Source organism: Filicampus tigris, chromosome 22 (genome assembly GCF_054856515.1).
Source record: "Filicampus tigris isolate MCC_2025a chromosome 22, RoL_Ftig_1.0, whole genome shotgun sequence".
In the NCBI taxonomy this organism is placed as follows: domain Eukaryota; kingdom Metazoa; phylum Chordata; class Actinopteri; order Syngnathiformes; family Syngnathidae; genus Filicampus; species Filicampus tigris.
In genome coordinates, this window is record NC_141238.1 from 3342501 (window position 1) to 3364571 (window position 22071).

A 22071-nucleotide genomic window follows, 5' to 3' on the forward strand; every position below is an offset into this window, starting at 1 on the left:
AGGATTGAAAAACGGCATCTGCATCAGCTGGGAGTGTGGAGGCAAAATGCAAGAGGCTCCACAATAGAATAAAGGCACGTTTCGCACCACTACGGGGATGTTATAGAAATGCGTGATGGTAATGGGAAGAAAGTGCAATAAAAAATTTTTTTTAAAAAATATCATATTTAAAAAAAAGAAAAGACATTGCTAATATTTATCTGATTATAACCATCATAATCAGGGGATTTGACCAAGTAGAAATGATATATATATATATATATTTCTTTGACACATTTGAAATGAGGAATAGTCGTAGTATGTCTGATCATCTCACATTAACAACATGCTATTATTGGCAAATACTTGGCCATCAAGTAGTATGGAAGATAATGTCTTACATTTCAATGCTCTCCCTCAAGATTGCCGATTGTGTTATTATTCATCCCAGTTGATTGCGCATAAGAAGGTGGGAAGCCCGTTTAGCGTCTGATTCATCTCAATTCGAAGGTGACGCACGCATCATTGTCTCCTCTTGCCAGACAGTGCATTTCAAGACATTTGCATCTTCCTCACATTCACCATTTCACGCATTTGTAACGCTGCCTGCAACACCAAAACATTGTCTCACAACTTGGACCTAAAAGAGTTTTTGGTAAGTGCAATCAAAGGTGAACAAGCAGCGGGGGGTTTGGGGGGGGTTAAAGTGTTCCATTTCAACGCAGGAGCGCGCGTCCGACCCCTCACTCAAGGCAACGGGCGACAATGTCAAATCTTCTGCCGATTCTGCCAACAGCTTTTACCTTGTCGTCCTCTTTTTGTTTGAGGTGGGAATATCCATTCCTCCCACTGCAGCGGGAATGACGGCGCAGTCGGCCATTTCATTCGACCCGTCATCGCTTTTATCAAGCTCAGTACAGCCCGCCCCCCCCACCCCCCCTCCTCAAATATCCACACACCATCCCTACAGCGGTCCCGCTCGGCGCGCCCCGGCCCACCCACTTCATTTTTGCGGTGCGTCTCGATAAGCTGGGACGCTCCTACGCTTTTGCGCGTTCGCTTTTCGCTGGCCGTTCGTGACTCGGAAGACGTCGCTGCGGGAAAGACGCATTTGAGCGGGAATTCCATTCAGTCTTGACACTCTCTCTCCGAATTAACATTTAATTACAACACTTACACTTGCTGTGCAGCGGCCGTACATAGCGGTGGCCGAGTTCACCGGCGGCGCCGGCGAAAATGATCATAATCAAATTTCACAAGGTTATTAGTTTATGGTGATGAGCCATTTTTGCCGAGGAATTGCTGACGGAGCGGGCTTATGTTTGTCTGCTTTGACATTCATTCGGTCACAGCCGAGAGACAAATACACTGCAACGGTGTCGTTTGCATAAAAATACGCCGGCTTGGTCGGACTCGGGAAGATGGGAATTTGCATGCCCATTAGAATACTTGAAGGTGAGTCTGCATAAGGTCACGCGGGAGTCGAGAGAGGACCAACTAGCACTTGTTGTCCCTGGGAGGCGGGGTACACATTGTGGACTTTATCGCAGCGCCTTGCTCATGCTAGAATACAGACAAAGACACTCGCAACCGAGTAGCGGTCAGCCGCAGTCGTAGTCATTGAGTATCAAGAGTTTATGCCGACTTAAAAAACGGTTTCAACAATGGTGCCAGTTTCATTAGCCCAGCTATGGTGTTTTGCATTGTGTGTTAGCACTGAGCTAGCCATCTTTGGTCTAAGGCAAGCTTATATGGTTGATGTTTCCAAGCCACAATCTTTGTTTTGTCATTCGCTGAACGTCAACTGGTAGTGGCAATTGACAGCGTGAAGCAGCCTCTTTGGTCTTGAAGTCAGTTGAGGAATATAACAAAACAAAGGCGGTGGTGGGGGGCTCTACTGTATCGCATGTATCATTATAAATGAAAATATCCCCCGCACACGCACCCACCCCCACCCCCACACAGCAGCAGGTGTCTGAAGCATTGTGTGCATTTGAACTGCTGTGGATTTATGGGCTTGTGTTCAAAGTGTATGACACCACGGCCTTCTAGGGTGTGCATTTATTTCAACAGCGACCTTGATCTTTTACTGTACATCAGTAAAACCACTGCCTGGAGGCCATCGACTTGGGCCCTATTCTGCAAATGCGACGCTACAAAAGGGATGAACAACAATCCAAGCATATGGTCTAACTGTCCCTTGTTTTTCTTTAATGACCTTTTCATCAACGGAAATAGTTAAGTACAACATATGGATTGTGGTTATTAATGAACGCATAACAAAAATTTAAAGGTGATTTTTTTTTTTTCCCTTCCTTTCTGAAGCTAATTTCAATGACTTATAAATGGCCTTTGCCGCCATCATTGAGGAGCAGTGTGACTCACCATTGATGACGGGGGTGTACACCACAATTCCAGCCAGATTGGGGTCAGACACCGTTTTGTCCAGGATGAGCCCTCCGATGCTGCAGACAACCACATCATGCCATCATTTACAAGCGCCTCTGCACCTGGAGGATGCTGAAAAGTAATCGGCACCGAGGTTGCGTCACTCCCGTCCGAATGCCGCAACGCATCGGCTCGCAGGAGAGCTCGCAAGTCGATGGTGCCCTTGGAGAAAAGCGACCGGCTTGCCAATGTTGCCAAACGAGCATCAATAGGCTGATTGCAGGAACATAGCTGTCTTCTACGACACAGTGTTGAGTTTGTGCACGCTTCTCTATAAATGCTGTAAAGGTCACCAGCTTCACAATATGCTGAAAAGAGTTTTCAGATCATGATGTTAGGCACAGCTATTTGCTGTTCCCGCTCGTCTATTAAAGACGCTTTCAATTGCACGCGGACAGGGGGGGGGGGGGAGATATAAATACGCACACTGAAGACAAGAGCTGCGTTTGTAAAGCTGGGGGGACTCTGAGAGCATCGGTGCCGCTGCAATTTGTTTCAGGGATGAGTCATCAGGCAAACCAGACAGTATCACACGAGCCAAATAACACCATGTCCGCCCGTTCGTTCCCTTTTGAAGTGCCGCAGACAAATACCTGCTGATGACCATGGCCGTGATGACCGGCTCCCATCCGGAGTAGAGCAGGGTGCGGCTGGCCGGGTGCTTGGAGGAGATGACCATCCACAGAGGAGTCAGACACATGAAGAAGGCACAGACCAGGGAGGACACATACGGGTACGAATCTGGAGGAGGAAGCGCACACCGAGTCATCCATCCAGGTGGATCTGTTTCACTCCAATACTAAGTAACTCGGATCAGGAAACAGGCCAACATTGATGATCTGCATGGTGTCAACGCGAGAGAACAGAAACGGGGGCTCACCGTTCCGGCTCATTTAATGAGGCACAGAGGTAGAACCGTCTCGAGGAAATACGGCGACGACACGCTTGGCTGATTATTAGCCATTAATATCTTCCATAGATATCTCCCCACTTTCTTGGGTATTCTCTCACTTGCTATATCTCCTCATGAGGGGATTTCCCAGAGCCATTTGCAGTCACTTGCCATCAATGACATGCTAATGCTTGGTTACCTACATATCATTTCAGAGCCCGAGATGGAGGAGAAGAAAAAAAAACAAAAAACACAATCCAATTAATGATGCCTGCTTGGCCAAATAAATGTGAGCCTGCTTGGTGATGGATGTAATGTTTTCTTTTGTAAATTTCGAGCAACATCTTCCCAACAATCACCTCTTTCATGGACAAAGCATTGACAACACAAAAAGCACTCACTTGTGTGATTTGTCACAGTCCCATTTTTGCCTGCATGCATGCATCCCCGCCCACCCCCCAGCAAAGCGCTGCATCATTCACACTCATTAATTAAAAGTGCTCTATAATTAAAACTGTCTGGATGCCAGTGTCTCCTCTCCTCTCCACTCCACTCCGCTCCGCTCAGCTCAGCTGATTTGCCCCAAAATGACAAGCATTCATTTTTGCCTTTTTCCTCCAAAAACAGCCTTCCGTCGCAACTTTTTGGAAAAGCGTCAGCGTGGCCGCACTCACGAACAACACGGACATTGTCGAGGGAAGAGACACGGGCCAGACAGCCTCATTACGCCGTTCGGCTGTGGAAATGTGGAATCTGAAGAGTGTTTAAAATAAATTGAGCCTCTGTTTTCTCGAGGAGGGAACATCTGCGTCGCGGAGGCAGAGCCGACAGGGTGAGTTCGAATGCGATGCTATATGCAGCGGGAGTAGCGTTGACTGTATCCTTGTATTACAAGCGGGTTTGGGTGTGACATGAATTCAACATGTGGAATGTGCCTTGAGAAGAGAGGGCGTCTGTTCTGCAAACTGAGCTTGGGCATTTGTGCTTCAGAGAGAGGCAGGAGGGCCCTCTACTGGCTCAAAGGGGAAGTTACAAGACGGGGAGGTGGTTTGATCAGACAGGTCTCCCCCAAATTGACGTGCAGAACGGAATACGAGCGAAAATGAGATGCTTGGTGTTCATTGGCCTACCGAGGCACTTGTAGAGGCCCTGGCTGATCCAGGCCAGGATGGCCAAGGTGATGAGGTCACCGAAACTGGCGGCGATAGGCGTGGCGACGTTGTCCGGGTTGATGCCCGTCTTCTTGGAGCCCACAATCACGCCCACCATGATGAAACCTTGAAACACCGGGAGCAAAATGTGAGTCGGGTCGCTTGCTTAAATCGCGGTTCTCGCGGTGCAAGCCGCCGGCGCGTTTACCCTGCAGCAAGGAGGCGATGAAGGCCGTGGCGACGCTGCTGGAGCACAGCAGCACGGCGTGGCTCATCTGGAACTTCCCCTCGGGGATCCAGCCAAGAACCACGGCCGCCACGGCCGCCAAGAAGCCCACCACAGTGGCCTGAACCTAAACAAAACAACAACGGAAGAAACTGTTTTTAGTGTGGACTCATTGCGAAACAGCGGGCAAACAGGGATGATACAAACACGTGCTAGGATGCGTTTATCAATGTGCGGGTGTATGATTAACAGTGTCTCCATCGAGCAGACGTCCCTGACATGACAAGTCTGAGGCAACAACACCAACATACGTTCATCCCCTTCCAACATGTCTTTAGAACAAGTAGAACAAGTAGGACAAGTACAACAAGTATTCGTTACATAAGTCCTTGTGTCCCCCGTGTGTTTAGGAGGGAGTGATGTGCAAAAGTATTGCATTTGATGTACAAGAGGAACTTACCTGCTTGAGTGCCAGGTTGCCTATGATCAGATTCCACTTCTCTATAGGAGAGTCCATCTTGCCCACGTTCACCTGCGTTGGGTGCACACAACAAAAACAAATGAAGTCTGTTGTTGTGACCGTTTTCCACATGGAATGTGCGCTTGTCTACTTGCATGCTATTCTGTTTGGTTTTTTTTTTGTGTTTTTTTTTTTTTTAGAGCCTTCACAACTGTTCCTGCGGTGTGGAGTGTTTGGTTCTGAGGACAAAAGAAAGGCACAGTAATTGCTCCTCTTGTTTTGGAATGACTTTTGGTTTACTCATTACAGTACCCAGTTCCATAACTGCAGATGGGTACGAGTTGTACACGTAAAAACTCAAATAGCAGTGAGATGTGTCCCAACTTGTTTTCCCAAAAGAATACACAACACCTTCCCTAACACACAGACTGAAATCTGGCAGACTTAGACAAAGTCGATTGTTGATGTGTACGATCAAAAGTCTTTTCCAGCTCACTTGACATGAGGTAAATCCACCCCACTGTCAATGTGAGGCCTGTGTGTGGGGTGGGGTGGGGAGGTGGAAGCCCCAAAGCAAACAAAGGCAGAATTCTGCTGACTACTTGCTCGCGCTTTAAGAAGTGAAACTAGGGAATGAAGTGACATTTCAGACTGGTTTAGCAATTCCAATGGATTTCCATGCGGTGCAATAAGTCTTCCTGCAAAGTCAATGTGTGTTGTCCGAGTTGGGGAATGAACACGCACTCAGAAGCCGCCTCAGAAAGGATTGAGGCTCATAATCCAAGAATCAATCAACCAGAACTCAAACTCACATTTTACCGCTTCGTTTTCAATTACCGGTATTCATTTTTTAGACACTTTCATGACGGGTACCGTTCGGTGAATGACTCACCCCTGACCAAACGTGCTCCTTTTGCGTTACGCCTGGATGGAATCCATTCAATGGTCATAAATTTGGCAAACAACCAGCTTGTGTGCATGCGTGTGTTTTGTCTAACCGCTGTCGAGAGGCGTGAGGCCAGAGTCATCTCCAAGTTGCCCTTGAGGCCGAGCAGAGCGGGAACCAAGATGAAGATTTCGGTGATATACTGGAACGCCTCCCAGTGCTGCGTGGGCAAGACAAAGGCCAGCAAGGACATTTGATTACACTCGGCTTATCCCTAAGGGGGACAATCTTGTTACACTCAAAGAGGTATGTCAGAGGGGGAGAACAGCAAGCCAAGCTAGTACTGACACCCTGACACATTCTTATCTAAACAGTCATTGGATACGTAAAATGAAAGCCTCTTAAATCGCGTAGACGAGAGGCAACGAATCATTGGCATGTGTGCCGACAGGGACACCTGAATCAAAGTCATTAACAACCGGATTTTGCTGGCATTGCATCAGACGTCATGAATGCAACAAGGCTGCCTTCTTGAGAAAAGAAGTTTCAGTTTGCTGAGCAGAACAACAGAGTTTGGGAATTTCCCAGACGGCACCCAGACTTATATCCAAATGAAATTTGTACATGATAGGTCCAGGTGTTTGGTTGTGCTTTATTACTTAAGCGTTGAATTTATTGTGCTCTACTCCTTGCTCACATCTGAATTTCAGTTGTTGGTTTTTTTCCCCTTAAGTGTTCGTTCTATATTCTCTTTCATTGAAACTGTTGGCAGAAATTCACAATTTTTGGACTTGATTTTTCAACCAATAATCTTGGGAGGAAGCTGGCAATTCTACTGAAAAACAAGTCATTCCAAATTTCTAAAAGTATTACGTTTTTACTCAGGGTAAAAAAACAAATGGTTTGAATAAAAACAAAAATCAAAATTGTGTCTTGATTTCTCATCGACTACATGTACATGACTCTAACATGGCAACTGTCAAGAAAAGCCTCTCCAAATTTGGTAAATATTTTGTTTTTTACTCCTAACCAAAAAGATAACTAGATGTTTTGTTTTGGAACATTTAATACAAATAGTTAAAAAAAAAAAAAAATTAAATTAAAGTCTGTACTAAAAAGAGGTAAAATCTCCAAATTTAGGTGTTCAAAATATTATGCTTGAAAACAAAACATAATATTCTGTTTGGGCTGAAAATTAAAAAAAAATAAAACAAGAAAAAAAATGTAGAAAACAAATACAAAATTTAACAAAATAACAAAAATAAGACCCAAAAAAAGTGGAGAATATGTTTTTAAAAACGAAAATGAAATAAGTTTCTGTATTACCTAAAAAGAAATGAAAAGCAAGTAAAAGTAATTACAAAATAGTTTTATAAAAGTACATGTTGAAACATTTGATGGTTATCTTTTGTTTGATTTTTTTTAAATTAATTAATTTATTTTTTTTAATAGTATCACTATTCCCCCCCATGAAGAAAAATTGAAATACAAAAGTCCCCTGCCCCCAAAAAATGATTCAATGTGGCGAGGCATGTTTTCCACTCAAGCAAAAATATGGAAGTGTGCATCCAAGGAGGTTCAAACCCACAGGACTGTTTTCCCTTGGCAATGGCGGGGCAATTCTAATTCCTACGATCATGTGCTGTGCTGACAGTTAAATCAAGTGCGGAAGTATGTAACTGAACTACAGCTCGCGTTACCTGCACAATATCCAGCACCATACCAGCTGATACGGTTCCAAAACCGGCCAACAGGAAAGGCACGAGGATCTGAAAAGCCATGGCCAGCGGCGACTCCTTGGGCAGAATGTGCACAGCGGGTTGGGCCTCTTCCTCATCCTCTTCACCATGCGCCTCATCCCCGGACAGCCTCCTCTCGGCCAACATGGGCTCCAGTTCTGAATAGCTTCCATCTCCGGAGTCCGACAGAGTGACAGAGGAGCGAGAGGCGCGGTCCAGCAGCCGTCGGCCTTCCAGGTGAGGTGTCTCTTGTCTGTAGCCGTTCTGGAGCGCGCCGGCCTCGGGTTTGGCGCCCAGGTCGGCCATAGCCAGGCGCTCCTCCTGGAGCTTGGTGTAGCTGGTGGGGACTATGGTTTGGAGGAGGGAGGTGATCCGACCGGCGGATTTCAGGGAGAGAGAACTCCGGATTCCGCCTGCGCCGCTCATGCGCACCATCAGGCTAGAGCCCAGGGAATCCCCGATCGCTCCGCCGAGACTCTGGATGCTCATGATGGGGTCTCGTGCAGCAGCGTCTCATCGCCAACCTCCTCCTCGTCGTCTGAGAACGGGTTTTAAAATGACACTGGTGGAGCATCCATTTCAGGAGGTTGGAGACTCATCAGCCTGTAGAAAAAAAATGATCCATCCAACATTCAATCATTTTATATCATGCGTATACAAATATTCAAACCCTGAAACTTAGAACTGCGAAGTTGATGAGTTTACCACTAGTGGGCAACCATTCACACTTATGAGCATTTCAAAGCCTTTTATTAATCTACCATGCGTAACTAACACAGGAGAGTCTGTAACCGAGTTTGAACACAGTACCCTCGTACATTTTCAAGCACGTGCTTGTTTTTACTGGCATTTCATCCTTCCTTTGTAGAAGACTGAACCCCCAGAGCTTGAGAATGCGACTTACTGTACCTATTTTTTTCACAAGTGGAAAAAATAGAATGAAGCAAAACTAACACGCCATTAACACTTAGCAGCTTAAGTCGTACCCGCACAACTAAGAAAGAGTGTAGAAAATCAGGCTTTGAGGTATAAATGCAAAATTTGAGCGCCTGGACATAGGCTCATTATATTACAGCTGCACTAAATTGCCGTTTCGCAGTCCTGCGTGCTTTGTTAGTCACGGTTGACAATTGGGATAACACCTCCGTGTAAAAGCTTCACCTTGAATGCGTTTGTTTTACGAATAGCCTAAAAAACGGACAAATGTTTGTAAACTCTCTGTTTGCGTTAGTTAGCATCGTGCTACAACAGCCGCGTAAAAATGGAAAATATTTGGAGGCTCCAACCTTCCCCGTTAAAAAAATAGGGCGTAAAAACACACGCTACGGTCAACATTTCGGACGTAAACAAACCGCATGGTTATAATTCACGTCGTGGTGATTTTAAGCGTGTTTTGTTCGGCAAATTTACCGTTGCGAAGCGAAGACATTTCATCCAAAATCGAAGATGCAAGCCGATGATGACAGCCTCTCACACAGCCGTGTCAGTCGGCTGCCCAAAGATCATCTGCGTCAGAAAGATAGTACAGTACCTCCCTTTCTCCGGCCCGTGCCGCACTCCTTTCATTACACGTATATGGCGCACTTTAAGAGAGCTTTTGTAGTTCTAAGTCATTCCAGTGTACGTTTATTTCGTATCTTATGTGATAGTGAAATTTTCATTGACATAAATTATTTAAATTATGACGCGGCGCGACAATACATAGCGTTTTGCCTTTTTAACAATATATACTTTTCGAATTCCTCCTGAACGCAAGAGGCGCAATATACACTCTGAAAAGTAGCGTCATCGATGTTACTAATGACCCGGATGGTGTTCTGACCAAAATCACGCTAACGTTTTGCTGTCGTGTTGCTTGTCATGGATAAACACAGTAAATCAAGTTCACAGGATTTGTTGTCATGTGGTAGCGGTGGAGGTGAGCACAGAAAACGTCACATTGCTATTAAAGGGGAAGGTTAAATGGAAGGAGTGGCTCTTGCGTGCTTTAGCTCGAAAACCTCATGCTCGTACTGTAAATGTCCTCGGTTTACGACGGATGTATTTGTAAGTCGGCAAGCGCCGTCGTCCAACCATTCTTGTAAATAAATTTAAATAACTTGCAGGCTACACACATCAAACCTATGTGTAAAGTACAACGTTTATCATGTTGTCACCTCAGGTCTCGCTGAGAAGCTGCTCCTTAAACCACCGGCTGGCCTGAAGACAGAAAGAGTTCCACGCAGCAGCGGTGAGATGAAATGGGATCTTTGGATTTTACAGTATTTACCATTGGATTCAAGAATAAACGCATATAAAAATACAATTTTGTTTTGGTTTTCTGGAACAGTGATGGAACGGCTACAGACTTTCCTCCCACGGATCGCAGAAGCCAATCAAAAACTAAAGCAGCAGATTGAAGAAACTTCTGCGGAACATTTCAACATAGAGGACGTTGAGGCGGCAGAGAAAGTTATCGAGATGGTGAGCAAAAAACCTTCCCACTGTTAGTTTGACGACCTGATTTGTCCAAGGTGTCTCAAGTCTTCCTTGTATTTTCCAGGACGTTGCGCTGGTAGAGCTCAGCGGTTCCGATAGTGAGTCGGAGGGAGACGAGGAGGATTCTTCTGACTCTGAGGAAGAGGAATCAGACATTGTTTTAACCGAGAGGAATCTCAAACTACCAGGACACAAAGGCAAGAAGGAGGTCATCAACATCCAGGTGGTGGAGCAGCAGGACAAATAAGTGTTGTCCACATGGCACATTTAAGACTTTCTATTGGCAAGACCGCACTGCTAAAGGACACGAAGGCTCCTATACTGAGATGAAGAGCATCCCCATAGGAACAGGTTGCGCTCATTCAGATTGGAGTCAAGTCATTTGCCTTAAGAGTCGGAACAGATCCAGCGACCACATCATGTTCGCTCAACGGGGATACCTTTTTTATTCTTCTTAAATTCAATATTCCTGAATGGTGTGATCCGTAGTCTGCGTGTACAGCAAGCCATCATGGATAAGAAAGTAAGAGCTTTGCAATAAAACTAGTCATAACAATAGCTCAAGTTCCAGAAAAGGACTCTGATGGGTTTTGCAATGACAACAACGGGGTCAATATACATTTAGTACATGATAGAACTCAAACGTTAAATTGTGGATTGATAGGTTGGAGATCGAGGTGTCACTGTCCAGGCCAGGAAGCTCTGAGGTTAAGGAGAAGTAATACGTCACAAGGGGCCAAGTAGTAAACTCCCAACTCGTTCAAGGCGGACTGCGGTGAAGGGTCATCCCTTCCGGTCCAATCCCTCGTGTCCTCTGCCGAAGAAGACTCCTTGATGAGGTTCCTCAGCAGGATAGCAGAACCCACGTTAAGGCACAAGATGATGCAGGCTTCCTTAACACTGGCAAGGCAGGAAATTTGATTACAAAATAGATTGTGCTTTTTTGGGGGGCAGAATGCTATGTTCAAAGTGGGTCATTTTAAATAAACTGTTATATACCTCGACTACAAAGTCGATCAAAATTGAGTGTTTGATCGAGCAAACCTCATTTTTCATCGATATGTGCTAGAAATGTGAAGTTTAAGTTTTACAATTAAGTTACAATGGGCTGTAAAAAGACACATTTCCTGATGTACAGTCTGGTGGAACTTTCTCCCTTGAGCAGACAAATAGAAATGTGGCCAACAATACACTTGTTCTGTACTTACTGCTTAAAAAAGTTCTCAGGTCTTTTGCAGTAGTGACCAAAAAGAGGGAAAAGGTTTCTAGTCATGTCAAACTGAAGCTGAGCTGCTCCTCCGTCGCTAAAATGATTGGACAGGACCACCTAAATGAGAGAGAACCATACATGGATAGATAAAGTCATTTGATTCAAGATATACAGAGTGGGCAAAAGTAGGGACACCATTTTTTCAGATTCCGTCAAAGGGGAAGTCAACCCAAACATATTTTTTTTCAAGAATATGTTCTATGCAGCCCCACTAGTCTAAACGCAGCATTGTGATTGATGTTGTGTTTGTGGAATATGCGTTACGTAGTAAAATCCACCCGTTTTTGTCCATCTCAGGTGGCAGCCGTTTCCTCACTTGTCACCAGAGCAACTGTGATGTCATTTTCAAGTGACAAAATGGCCACCACCGGAGATGGCTAAAAAAAAAAAAAAAACGAGTTGATTTTGCTGCTTAACTCATATTCCACAAAGGCAATATTAATCAGAATGTTGTGTTTAGATGAGTGGAGGTACATAGAACATATAATTGTAAAGACAATTTTTGGGTTGACTACCTCTTTCACAAAGACAAATGGAGCTCAGAACAAAAAAAGAGTGGACTCTAGAGCACACAGGTGTCAAACTCTGGTTGTCCGCAAGCTCTGCAGGAGCCTGATGGCGTTCCTGGTCATTTGTGTTGGAGGAGGGAAACATCTTTAACATGCAGGACATTGGCCCTCAAGGACCAGAGTTTGACACCTGTGCTTTTGCTGCTTTGGACAGGTACTAGTCCTTACTTCCTGGTAGAGAAAGCTGTCCAGTCTCTCTGCTAGGCCCTGCCAAGCCAGCTGGAACAGAGACAGACTTAAAACCTGATGCAGGTTCAACAGACTGTCCCTGATACAAAGCATCATGGGACATGCAGAACTGGATAACGACATGGCGGACATGTCGTGCTGGGACGGATGAGAAAACCACCTACAAGGGGAGGACAACAGAGGAGATTAATGCTAAGCTAAGGCTTGTGACTCCCTGCGATGATCATCATCATCATCCTCCTCCTCCCCACCTGTCTTGGCAGTATGCTTTGGCTTTCTCCGTGATGTCCCTCATGATGCCATCCAGCAGCCGGCCCATCATGTCTCCCCGAAGTCGATCCAGCAGGGCCAGCAGGCCTTCGAAAAGCGAGCTCTCCAGGGAGGCCAGGCGACCCATCTCCATCGGCCCCAGGCCACCCACCGCCGCCTCGTCGCCCAGGGACACGGCCGCCTGCTGCAGCTGCAGGAAAAACTAAACGCGCAAGACGGGCTCATTTTGGTTGAAATTTGGACACATGTCAGTAGATACACGGGTGTGATTTGCTTTGCTTTATGATGGAGCCTCTAATGAATTCATTCACTTCACATGATTCCTTGTGGCAAAATTGTTTTATATTACCAACATTAGCAAAATTAAAAATATTTGCACACATGAATGAATCCACAACGTAAAAGGATCAAATTACTACCGGTAGTATAAAAACAAAACAAAACAAAAAATGCCATATGAAATAACAAACTGCATACATAAACATAAAACAAAATGTCTAAACCGAATTTTGTCAAGCCATTGGTTACAATCACACAAATGGACTGGGCCTTACCACGTTGTCTCCCCAGTCTGTCAGGATAGTGGAAATGTAGTTGACGGCGTTGAGTATGGCACAGTAGCGTGGACTGAGTGGACAGCGCGACTCCTCCTTCATCACCTGGATGAAATGCAAGAGAATAGTAGTTGGTCGAATGCAGACTTCTGCCCAGGCAAAACAATGAGGATTCAGACTTCCAAGTGTCCACCTTCATTGATACCAACGCTCCTTGGCATATGCAAAAAGTTGTTGTTGAAAGAAATCCACACAGAAATCCAGAAGAACGTCAGTAAGAATGTAAATAATCATTTCTTAGCAAGCTAAAAATATTTACACAAAAGTGAAGTACTTAATAGATCAAGTATTGAATGCTTGATGATTTCATCCCTTTCTACGCCATGATTTTGAATAAAACAACCACGCTGTGATTACAGTGTAGAATTTCTGCTTTGATTTAAATTCCTCAACCGTCCTAGCATTTACCATGTAGGATTTATAGCACACTGCCGGTCACTTGTCCAAATACTATTGAGCCCCTAGAAATGGAAGGACACTCCATCAAGTGGCTGCCAATACTAGATGGTAAATGCTATTTTTTTTCCCGTTAAAATGACTTCCCATTTGTCTTAAAATGTCCCTTACATTTTCATGACACCAGTTAAAACAACTCGGTATTAGTCGAGCGTCTGGACAATACAGAGTGCGAGTTTCATTATCACACTAGCAGAGCTAGGACCTTGAGACTAGCAGCTCAGAGCCCAAAGAGAAAAGTGAGGATTGTATTTTCACTTTAGGAGGCAATCCTGACTCTACGCAAATGTATTGTTTGACATTATTACCTGAGTGAGTCGTATACGGAAATCATCTACCAACTCTTTCTGCAGCTCCAGAAACTTCAGCTGAGCAGACGGACAAGGTAATGGCCGGTATCGGTCTAAGAAAAAAAAAAAAAAAAAAAACAGAAATCCAATAAGTTTAAAAAAAAAAAAAGGCCTGTTTTTTTAACACTTTAGTCAGTGTTCATTCCAATGAGGTGAGGCTTACCTGTGATGACCTGTAGCAGAGTCATGAAGGTCTCAGCACAATCGGGGGACTTGAGCTCATCCATGTCTCGGATGTCTTTGTACTGGGAGCTCCACGCTCCCTCGGCCGACAACATGGCGTCCACCTTCTCCACCGCCACTGCACACACACGACACTGTTGGAGTTGCGTCATCAGCCGCAGGGAAATTTGCCAACCTACTCTTCTTCTCCACCGTGAGCCACTTCTGGAGGACGGCGTCGTCAAGCAGCAGGTGGAGCAGGCCGGGCAGAGGCGCCGGGTACGAGTGGTTGCTCCGCAGCTCCTTCTCGAACTGCAGCACCTCCTCCACCAGGTGGCAAAAGAGCGTGTCATCGTAGAGCAGGCGGGACGTGTCGCCCGCCACCTTCTCCTGGACTAAAGACAGCAGGCCTCGACACAGCTCCACCTGAAAGAGTACACTCAATCATTTTAATATGAGGACTTCACTGACTACATTTCTTTGCCCATTTTTACTGTACTTTGACAGCGCCAATCAATCCTGAGTAGTGCCATGTCTGCAAACTGCAAAGGCAGATTTCCTTATACACACCCTGGCATTGATAGTGGCATTAGCTCGGTCCAGGATAGGTTGGATCTTTTCCTCCATGAAGGTTGTGCTGTTCCCGATCCACATGAGCACTTGAGTCAGGTACCACTCAGGCTGCAATTTCACAAGCAGAGGGTTACTAGTGTGTGTGTGTTTGTTTGTTTGTTTGTTTGTGCGCGTGACGAGTGAGGGAGGGAGAGCAACCTTGCTGGGAGTGTTGGTCTGTCGATTGCCATAGAAGTGGTATCGGAACCTCTTGCTGAGTGGCTGCAGCATGATCTGGATGGGCAGGCAGAGTGGAGGATCTTGGGGGAAAACAACTGGCTGGGCTTCGGCTTTGGCTTTGGCGGGAGGCGACGTCCTCTGAGAGACGAGGTCATCACTAGACAATGAGTTGAAGAATCTGACGGTTTACCCGCGTCGCTTGATAGATTTGGAGCGACGCTTGTAAGTGAAGGATACGATGTCTGTAGGGCCAGCAGTTGTGTGACTAGCAGCTCCAGCTGACTGGCCAGCTCTTGCCCGTTGGCAGTGGGTGTGAGGGACTGGGTTGGAGGCGATATGATTGGCCAGTGGAGCTGGGTCAACACTTTCTCCAAATCCCTGACAATTGCACAGATTAAGAAGAGAAGATTTCATTGAACCCAAAACATTGCTATTTAGTTCAATAGGGAGGAATGATTTATATTTACAACCTTGGGCAGAGGAACACATTAAAATCGTAAGTGAGGGTACCACTGCGTGTGGCATTTATTTATGCGTGCGGGGGTGAAGTGGGTGTTTACCCAGCCAGCCGATCCTTGATGATCTTGTGCCAAAAATGAAGAGTTTCTCGGAGGAAGTCGCGCAGGTGAGAGCATTTGGACTGATTCAGTCCGGCGTCCATCACAGCCATGCTCTCCACAGCCCTGATGGCCTCCCACACGCTGCTGGTCATCAGACACTGCTGGACGGCAGCGCTGTGGACACGCAGTGCAAATTAAATCCAAGACTGTCTTAAAAAACAGATGTCCGATGGTCTATTTAGTACCTGAGCTCTTCAATGTGCTGAAGGCAGCGTAGGTACTTCATGTGTCTCTCCACCGTCTCCACTTGGCTCAGCTTCTGACTCAGAGTATCCATCCATGGCTGAGAGCCCTGGAGGTGCTACAAGTGGGAATAGAGAAGAGCTTTCTAATCACATTGGTGGGGGAATTTGTTCACACAGTATATACTGAGTGAATGTATGTACCATAGTTCAGGTTGCCCAATACTAGATAGTAATATACTTGCTAATAGTAACACAAGGGACCCCTACAATTCGTGGAAAATGGGGGCAAAGTTCCACCACAAATGTTAGCGTGTTACCACAGTTATCATTATCATATTTTATATTGTGATTCAATGGCAATTACATCATTGCGAGGGAATTCTTTGTTTCGGTGGCCTTCTGACAAAAACTCCCAAACTACTGTTATTTACCTGTTGCAGTTTTGTGGAGATTAATTCCTCCCGTTGCAGAAGCTTCTCCAAAGATGCTCTGGCATCTTCAGCAACAGACAGAGCTGCAGCCACTTGGGGAGGTACAGAACTGGATACTGTCAACACCTAAGAGACATACACGCCAAACATTTCCAGCGTCTTACTGTAAATTCATTTTCAAACTCATTTAAGAGTCACCTGTTTTTCTAATATGTTGTTGTCCTCTTTTAATTTCTCCAGCAGGCTGCCCACATTCCTCAGAGATTTCACGTCGCTGCCCACCTCTTTCTCTATAAACTCCACCACATAGTCACGCAGTTCGTCGGAAAGGTCCGAAAAAGAACCGCTGTCAGGAGTATCTACTAAAACGTGATTAAAAGACTCTTCTGACAGATTTCCAGAAACATTCTCTTCGGCTGCGGAAGCCGCCATCTTGCCTCTGACAGGCAACAACAAACTTCCTGCCACGAAAGTGCTACGTAAGGGAAGGCGCTTGTTTTAATGTCAAGCGTCCCCCGTAGCAGCGAATTGTAGAAAATGAACTCGTGTTCACATAACCTCGCCCACCCGGGGTCAAAAGGTGCTTGAATTTGAGAGACTGCGCTGACTCTTGCCGTCATGCCATTTGAAAAAAATAATATAAATAAAAGAGGTATACTGGCGGTGGTTAACAATGAAAAGTGAACTATTTCAATTATTTTCATACAGCAATAAGTTGAAGAAAGAAGAGACATTATGGCCAAACACCAAGAACCAAGAAGCCCCTTTCACAATAAAATGGCTGTCTTTTACAGTTCTTACATTATATGGCCAACAAGTCCTTGTCGTACAAATATGTAGGATAATTACTTTATTACTGGCGTACAACCTTTTATGTCTTTTTAAATAAGGCGAAATGAATAGTTTGCAACGTGCCGGTGTCGTCTTGGGTTTAAGTGAACGTGCACCAGAATCACGTGGCACTGGAGCGGTCATCGAGGAAATTGTGTACAACTGCAGGACGACCCAAACGACCCCCGATTGCTTTACCAAAATAATTTTTGGGGATGGCTATTAGAGAACTTGAATTTTGTTTCTACGGCCCACCAGTTCTGCATTTGTGGAACAAATTCCTCTACGTTGATATTTAAGACCGTAGGCCTATAGGGCAACAAGAGTGAAAGACTCATCCAATTCTAAAATTTGACCCATGGTTTATGGCATTCTCATGGCCATCATATATGTGTTACTGGGATGATTTATCTAAAGATTTGGTACAGTGACTAGTCAGTCAAAATAAACATTCCGATGGCTGTTAAAAAAAAAAAATGCGTTACTGTTCAAATGCCAGGTTTTTGTGCTATAGAACAAAATGAAACCAAGATATTTCTAAACATTTTCTTAATACACCCTGTCTTATTTCATTTGTTCAATAAAATTACTTTCAGCAATTTCCATTGGGTGAGCAAACACAGTGACCAAGGGTTATCACATCTGCATCACAGTTGAGAGGGTTTGAATTTGTGTGGATTTTCTCATTACTCCAGCCTCTCTCATTTGAAAACAACAGACCAAACAGCCCCCCAAAAAAAGAGGTGGAACTATTTGGGGTCCCAACCCACAGTTTGGGAAACCCTGCTCTATTACGTACGTATGCTGGTGAGTCAACTGCTTACGACATGAATTAGAGATACTCCTGTTTGACATTCAACTATCTTTGAACACAAAGTGACACCATGCTCTCAGTGGCATTGTGAGCACTCGCAGAAGGTCGCTCGCCGGACCGGTCTTCTCTTCCTGCGAGTGGCCGCACTGCTTCCGATGACCTTTTTTGTCATCTGTTCTCAGGGGTTCGCCACATTGGAGAATAGTAGAATGACATACCCTCCTTTAATGATGTCACTGCTTTCGTAGCGCGCCCGGGGTTATTCTGGTTCTTGCTTGCACACAGGAAGACGACACGTGCGCTGGGCCGTACGGGTGCAGCCACGGACATTTTGCATACAGTACATCATATGTGCGCACTTTGTGGCCCTCAGGTGAGCCTTTACATATAAATATACCGTGCATTTGGTAAAGTATTCAAAGCGCTTCAATTTTTCCACATTTCCTGAAACTACAGCCTCATTAACTAATTGAATAATTTCATTTCTCCCTCTTAGTATTACACACAACACCCCCTGGCGCAATGAACATGACCAGATTGCCATTTTCCAGAAACAGCTGCACACTGACACTGCCCATCCAACTTGGTGTCTGTGCCAATCGTGTGGCATAATCATCACAAAGATTCAATTTTGTTAATTGCTGCCAAATGTGCATCAACAAGGCTCTAAATACTGACTGAACTGTACATGCGATTTAGTATAGCATTAAACGGTCAACTAGAGCACAGAGCTGGCAAGAACACCAAGTTAGACAAGTCCTCCAGTATTATTAATGGTGTGTTCTCTCAATGGAATCACTGCTCTGTTACAAAAATGCATACTGTAAAGAGGAAGTAGTACCATCTGATGAAGCTGATGAGACACTGCATCTATGCCTCTCTTGATGCATCTGAGACAGGAGTGCTTCTTGATAATATTTCAGGCGCTGTGGAGGGGAGATAAGGAAAGAAACAGCTGTATGTATATGCATTGAGAACTTTTAGTGAATCAACCATCTTGTAAAGATAATACAAAACAGCCATAAAAAGTTTCACTAGCTAGGACTATGAGGAGTCAGTAACGGTGCACCACAAGGCACCATCCTAGGCCTCTTCTTTACCTTCTGTTCTCCGTTCATTTGTGAAATTCTAGCAACTTGGGACTCAACAATAATCATTCATTTTAGATTTAAACCAAAAATGTGACATTGTCACACTCTAGGAAATAAAAGATGCTAAATCGCAGATTCTCAGTTAAAATTCATCCACTTCCTAGTTTGGGTTGTGGGTGAGCTGGAGCCTCTCCCAGCTCAATGAAAAAAAATACCCTGCAAAAAAAAATCTTGTCAACTATTAAGTTGCCCCTTTTATTCATTTAAGGTTGTTTCAGTGTGTGTGACCTCAAGCTATGATTCATGATTCACAGGAGTACTACTGTATGTCAAACGTTTGACCCCTTTTAACCTGCCTCCCTCCCCGCCTCCTCGCTCTTCTGGTCACTATTAAAGACAAGAGTCAGAGAGGGACACCCACACTACACAAGGAGAAAGGAGCTCCTCCTCACTTTGCAGGATGCCGCGAAACCTCACATCAGGTACTTCTATTGCTTTGTCAGCAATCCTAACCTCCCCGTTTATCTTGTCAATTCCTCCTCTTAGTTTGGGTGTTACTGGTGAGCGTAACATTGGGCAGCACACCCGTCAACGTGGCCGCAGCACCCATCTGTGCCAACAGCCAGTCCAGGTGCCGTGTCCTCTCGCTGGCCAACTTGTTTGACAGAGTCATCCAGCACTCGGCCAGGATGCACGGCATCTCCAATGACCTTCACTATGAGTTTGTAAGTTGCATTTTTCATCATTCGTTACATATCGTTTTGTATTTGGTCAAAGTCTAATTGCAATTGGTTATCTGAAAAGACTAAGGAAGCCGAATGGAAGATGTCCCTAAAAAAAAAAACTACCGACTCGGAAACATGGGCTTTGAATGACATACCAATAGTAATTCTTGACAATATTCATGAACTTGACTACTCTTGCAATGAGAGCTTCCCATTTCTGTTATGCAAGTCTGCAAAAGACACATATTTTGTCAAATAGATAAAAAGTCTAGGACGGTCAATGAAAATTTAGGGTTGCATTCTTAAAACCATTGACTCATTTGAATGAGACCTCACAAAGCATTGTAGTAGACTATTGCCAGTCATCACTCGTTTACTCAGATACTCGTTGACATTTACATGACCTCTGATATTTCACTCCGATGTGCGCCGAGCAGGAGCAGTACTTTGGGCCCAGTAGGAATCACGTTGGAAGGGTCAGTCGCAACTGTCATACCTCCACCCTCCTCACCCCCAACGGCAAGGAGAACGCTCAGAGAATAGCGGTAAATCTACAGTAGCGTTCAACCCCGCTATGACCTGTTGACTGCATGTTTCGTATGACCTAGCTGTAATTTGCAAATACCCATTTCATTCCAATAATTCCCCATGGAAAGTTTCCTAAAACGGAATTTCCCAGTCCCATTCCAAATTGTCTTACTGTGACTGTAGCGTGAGGAGCTTACTGAGGTGATCCTGAAGCTCCTAATGGCGTGGAGAGACCCCCTGTGGCACTTCCACCAGATCACAGCCCACCAGCACAATTTGGCCAACTTCAGCGCGGACAAGGCCCTCGAGATGAGCGACATGGTGCACGACCTACGCAAAGGCGTAGAGAAAGTGGCCGAGAAGGTATTCCGCTTAAGTCAAGACTTAACATTACAATTACTTGAGTGTATTTTCCTTTTTTTTTTTGGAGCGGACGCTCTGTTTCTGTGTAATGGAGCTTCTAGGAATGCAGTATTTTACTGCCTAATGTTTCATAAACTGTTCCAGCATTATAAGGCACACAGAATAACAGCGCAGTCTTAAGACGTCCTTCACAGTAAGGTATACTGTGCGTTTCCCCCCCCCCTCTACCTTAGATGCAGACACTGGGGATGATAAGCAACTCCGTCAGCACCTTGTCATCCCTGGAGGGTCTCCTGCCCTCGGAAAGAGGCGATTGGCGCTCGATGAAAGACCACGAGCTCCTCTATTGCTTTCGCCGCGACTCGGACAAGATCCAGAACTACCTGAGGATCCTCAAGTGTCGCATCGTACCTGAGCACGGCTGCTGAACGGAAGAATAGAGGAAGAATCACACATCTGGGAATGGCTTGGAATGGAGAGGCTCCGGCTCCAAATGAAACTCTCGTTTTAGTTTGGGACGTGTAGGAAGCAATAGTGAAACCCAAAGACTTTGATCAACCTTCATTCCCCTTATGATAAGCACAGAAAAGGATTGTTGTTTTGAATATCAAGTATTTCTGTTTCAATGCAAATCATATACCTAGAATTCAATATAAAATGTTGGAACAAACCTTCGTGCTCACCTTTTAATGATCCCTCGATGTATTCTCCAGTTGTTCATGTAGCGTAAATGTGCTTCAACAAACCAATCATGGTCCAATAAGGATGGCATGATGGCATGATGGCATGGTGTCTCAGCCAATGCTAAGATGACAGACCACCACACCTTCACCTTTTTGGTTCTCAAGCTTTTCATCTGCACTCGATACATTTTTCCAAGGACCCCCTTATATTCCTAACTGCTAACACCTATTTAACATGTGTACACCATATGGAAATGATTAAAAACTTGCCAATTTCAAGAAAAAATAATTGACCAAATTGATGCTTTTAAGAGAAAAAAGGAGAATAAAGTCAACCTTTACGAGAACAACGTGTGTTAGCGTGGAGGAAAAGTGGTAATCTTACCACTTACACCTTTTCTCCTAAAAATAAATACAATTTCATCTCTGTACTGTGCCTTTTGTTCTTAATTTACAAAAAAAATTATACTATTTATGCAGTGATGTCACAATCATATCACAGCTTTTTATTATTGGCCAAAAGCTAATGTAAGCTAAAGTGGGTCACTTTGTTATTTTGTCACCCCTAGATGTAGGTATGTACATTTTGAAAGGATGACCATTTATTGCAAATGAATTGACAGACCCCTAAGCTACAACTCACAGCCCTTCAAATTTGAAACCACCTGAGTACAGGTGGAGATGTGCCTAATATTGTGGCCAGTGAGTATACACATGACTGGAAGGACACTGACTATCCCCCATGCAGGAGAGCACTAAGTAGTCACTGGCAGCCAAATGGGTAAAAATGTGGATGTACATGTTTATTGATCGCCACATATTTTTATATATATATACATATTTTTATATATATATATATATATATATAT

The 22071-nt window shown here is 44.7% G+C and overlaps 4 protein-coding genes across 11 annotated transcripts in view; 2 read left to right on the plus strand and 2 right to left on the minus strand.

The window, feature by feature from the left end:
- slc41a2b (solute carrier family 41 member 2b) overlaps positions 1 to 9359 on the minus strand; it is a 12924-nt gene extending 3565 nt beyond the window's left edge. For all 4 annotated transcript variants that reach the window (XM_086021869.1, XM_086021868.1, XM_086021871.1 and 1 more), the window contains exons 1-8: positions 9192 to 9359; positions 7743 to 8384; positions 6155 to 6262; positions 5157 to 5228; positions 4679 to 4823; positions 4450 to 4596; positions 3021 to 3168; positions 2365 to 2444 (exon numbers count right to left, since the gene is read on the minus strand). In XM_086021869.1, coding sequence (XP_085877995.1) covers positions 2365 to 2444; positions 3021 to 3168; positions 4450 to 4596; positions 4679 to 4823; positions 5157 to 5228; positions 6155 to 6262; positions 7743 to 8270 — 1228 coding nt within the window. In that variant the 5' untranslated portion in view covers positions 8271 to 8384; positions 9192 to 9359. The remainder of the gene's footprint in view (positions 1 to 2364; positions 2445 to 3020; positions 3169 to 4449; positions 4597 to 4678; positions 4824 to 5156; positions 5229 to 6154; positions 6263 to 7742; positions 8385 to 9191) is intronic.
- On the plus strand, positions 8895 to 11447 carry nopchap1 (NOP protein chaperone 1). Of its 3 annotated transcripts, none has more exons than XM_086021873.1 (4): positions 8895 to 9303; positions 9943 to 10011; positions 10111 to 10244; positions 10324 to 11447. In XM_086021873.1, the coding sequence occupies exons 1-4, from the start codon at positions 9228 to 9230 to the stop codon at positions 10504 to 10506; spliced, it is 462 nt and encodes a 153-aa protein (XP_085877999.1). In that variant the 5' UTR covers positions 8895 to 9227; the 3' UTR covers positions 10507 to 11447. The 3 variants fall into 3 exon arrangements, with proteins under 3 accessions (XP_085877999.1, XP_085878000.1, XP_085878001.1); XM_086021874.1 differs by lacking the exon at positions 8895 to 9303 and adding an exon at positions 9459 to 9699; XM_086021875.1 differs by lacking the exon at positions 8895 to 9303 and adding an exon at positions 9686 to 9827.
- On the minus strand, positions 10682 to 21992 carry rint1 (RAD50 interactor 1). Of its 3 annotated transcripts, XM_086021866.1 has the most exons (17): positions 20748 to 21992; positions 20354 to 20486; positions 18654 to 18738; positions 16168 to 16293; positions 15737 to 15852; positions 15492 to 15665; positions 15169 to 15309; positions 14911 to 15088; positions 14710 to 14820; positions 14340 to 14565; positions 14141 to 14278; positions 13936 to 14030; positions 13112 to 13216; positions 12539 to 12759; positions 12267 to 12447; positions 11468 to 11586; positions 10682 to 11159 (listed from the first exon to the last, which is right to left on the minus strand). In XM_086021866.1, the coding sequence occupies exons 3-17, from the start codon at positions 18654 to 18656 to the stop codon at positions 10940 to 10942; spliced, it is 2154 nt and encodes a 717-aa protein (XP_085877992.1). In that variant the 5' UTR covers positions 18657 to 18738; positions 20354 to 20486; positions 20748 to 21992; the 3' UTR covers positions 10682 to 10939. The 3 variants fall into 3 exon arrangements, with proteins under 3 accessions (XP_085877992.1, XP_085877993.1, XP_085877991.1); XM_086021867.1 differs by lacking the exon at positions 20748 to 21992 and having other exon boundaries at positions 20354 to 20678; XM_086021865.1 differs by lacking the exons at positions 18654 to 18738; positions 20354 to 20486; positions 20748 to 21992 and adding an exon at positions 16366 to 16730.
- On the plus strand, positions 19343 to 21340 carry prl2 (prolactin 2). Its single transcript, XM_086021872.1, has 5 exons — positions 19343 to 19385; positions 19450 to 19628; positions 20066 to 20173; positions 20340 to 20519; positions 20753 to 21340. Exons 1-5 carry the CDS (start codon positions 19364 to 19366, stop codon positions 20945 to 20947), a joined length of 684 nt encoding a protein of 227 aa, XP_085877998.1. The 5' UTR covers positions 19343 to 19363; the 3' UTR covers positions 20948 to 21340.
- Positions 21993 to 22071: the final 79 nt, after the last annotated feature.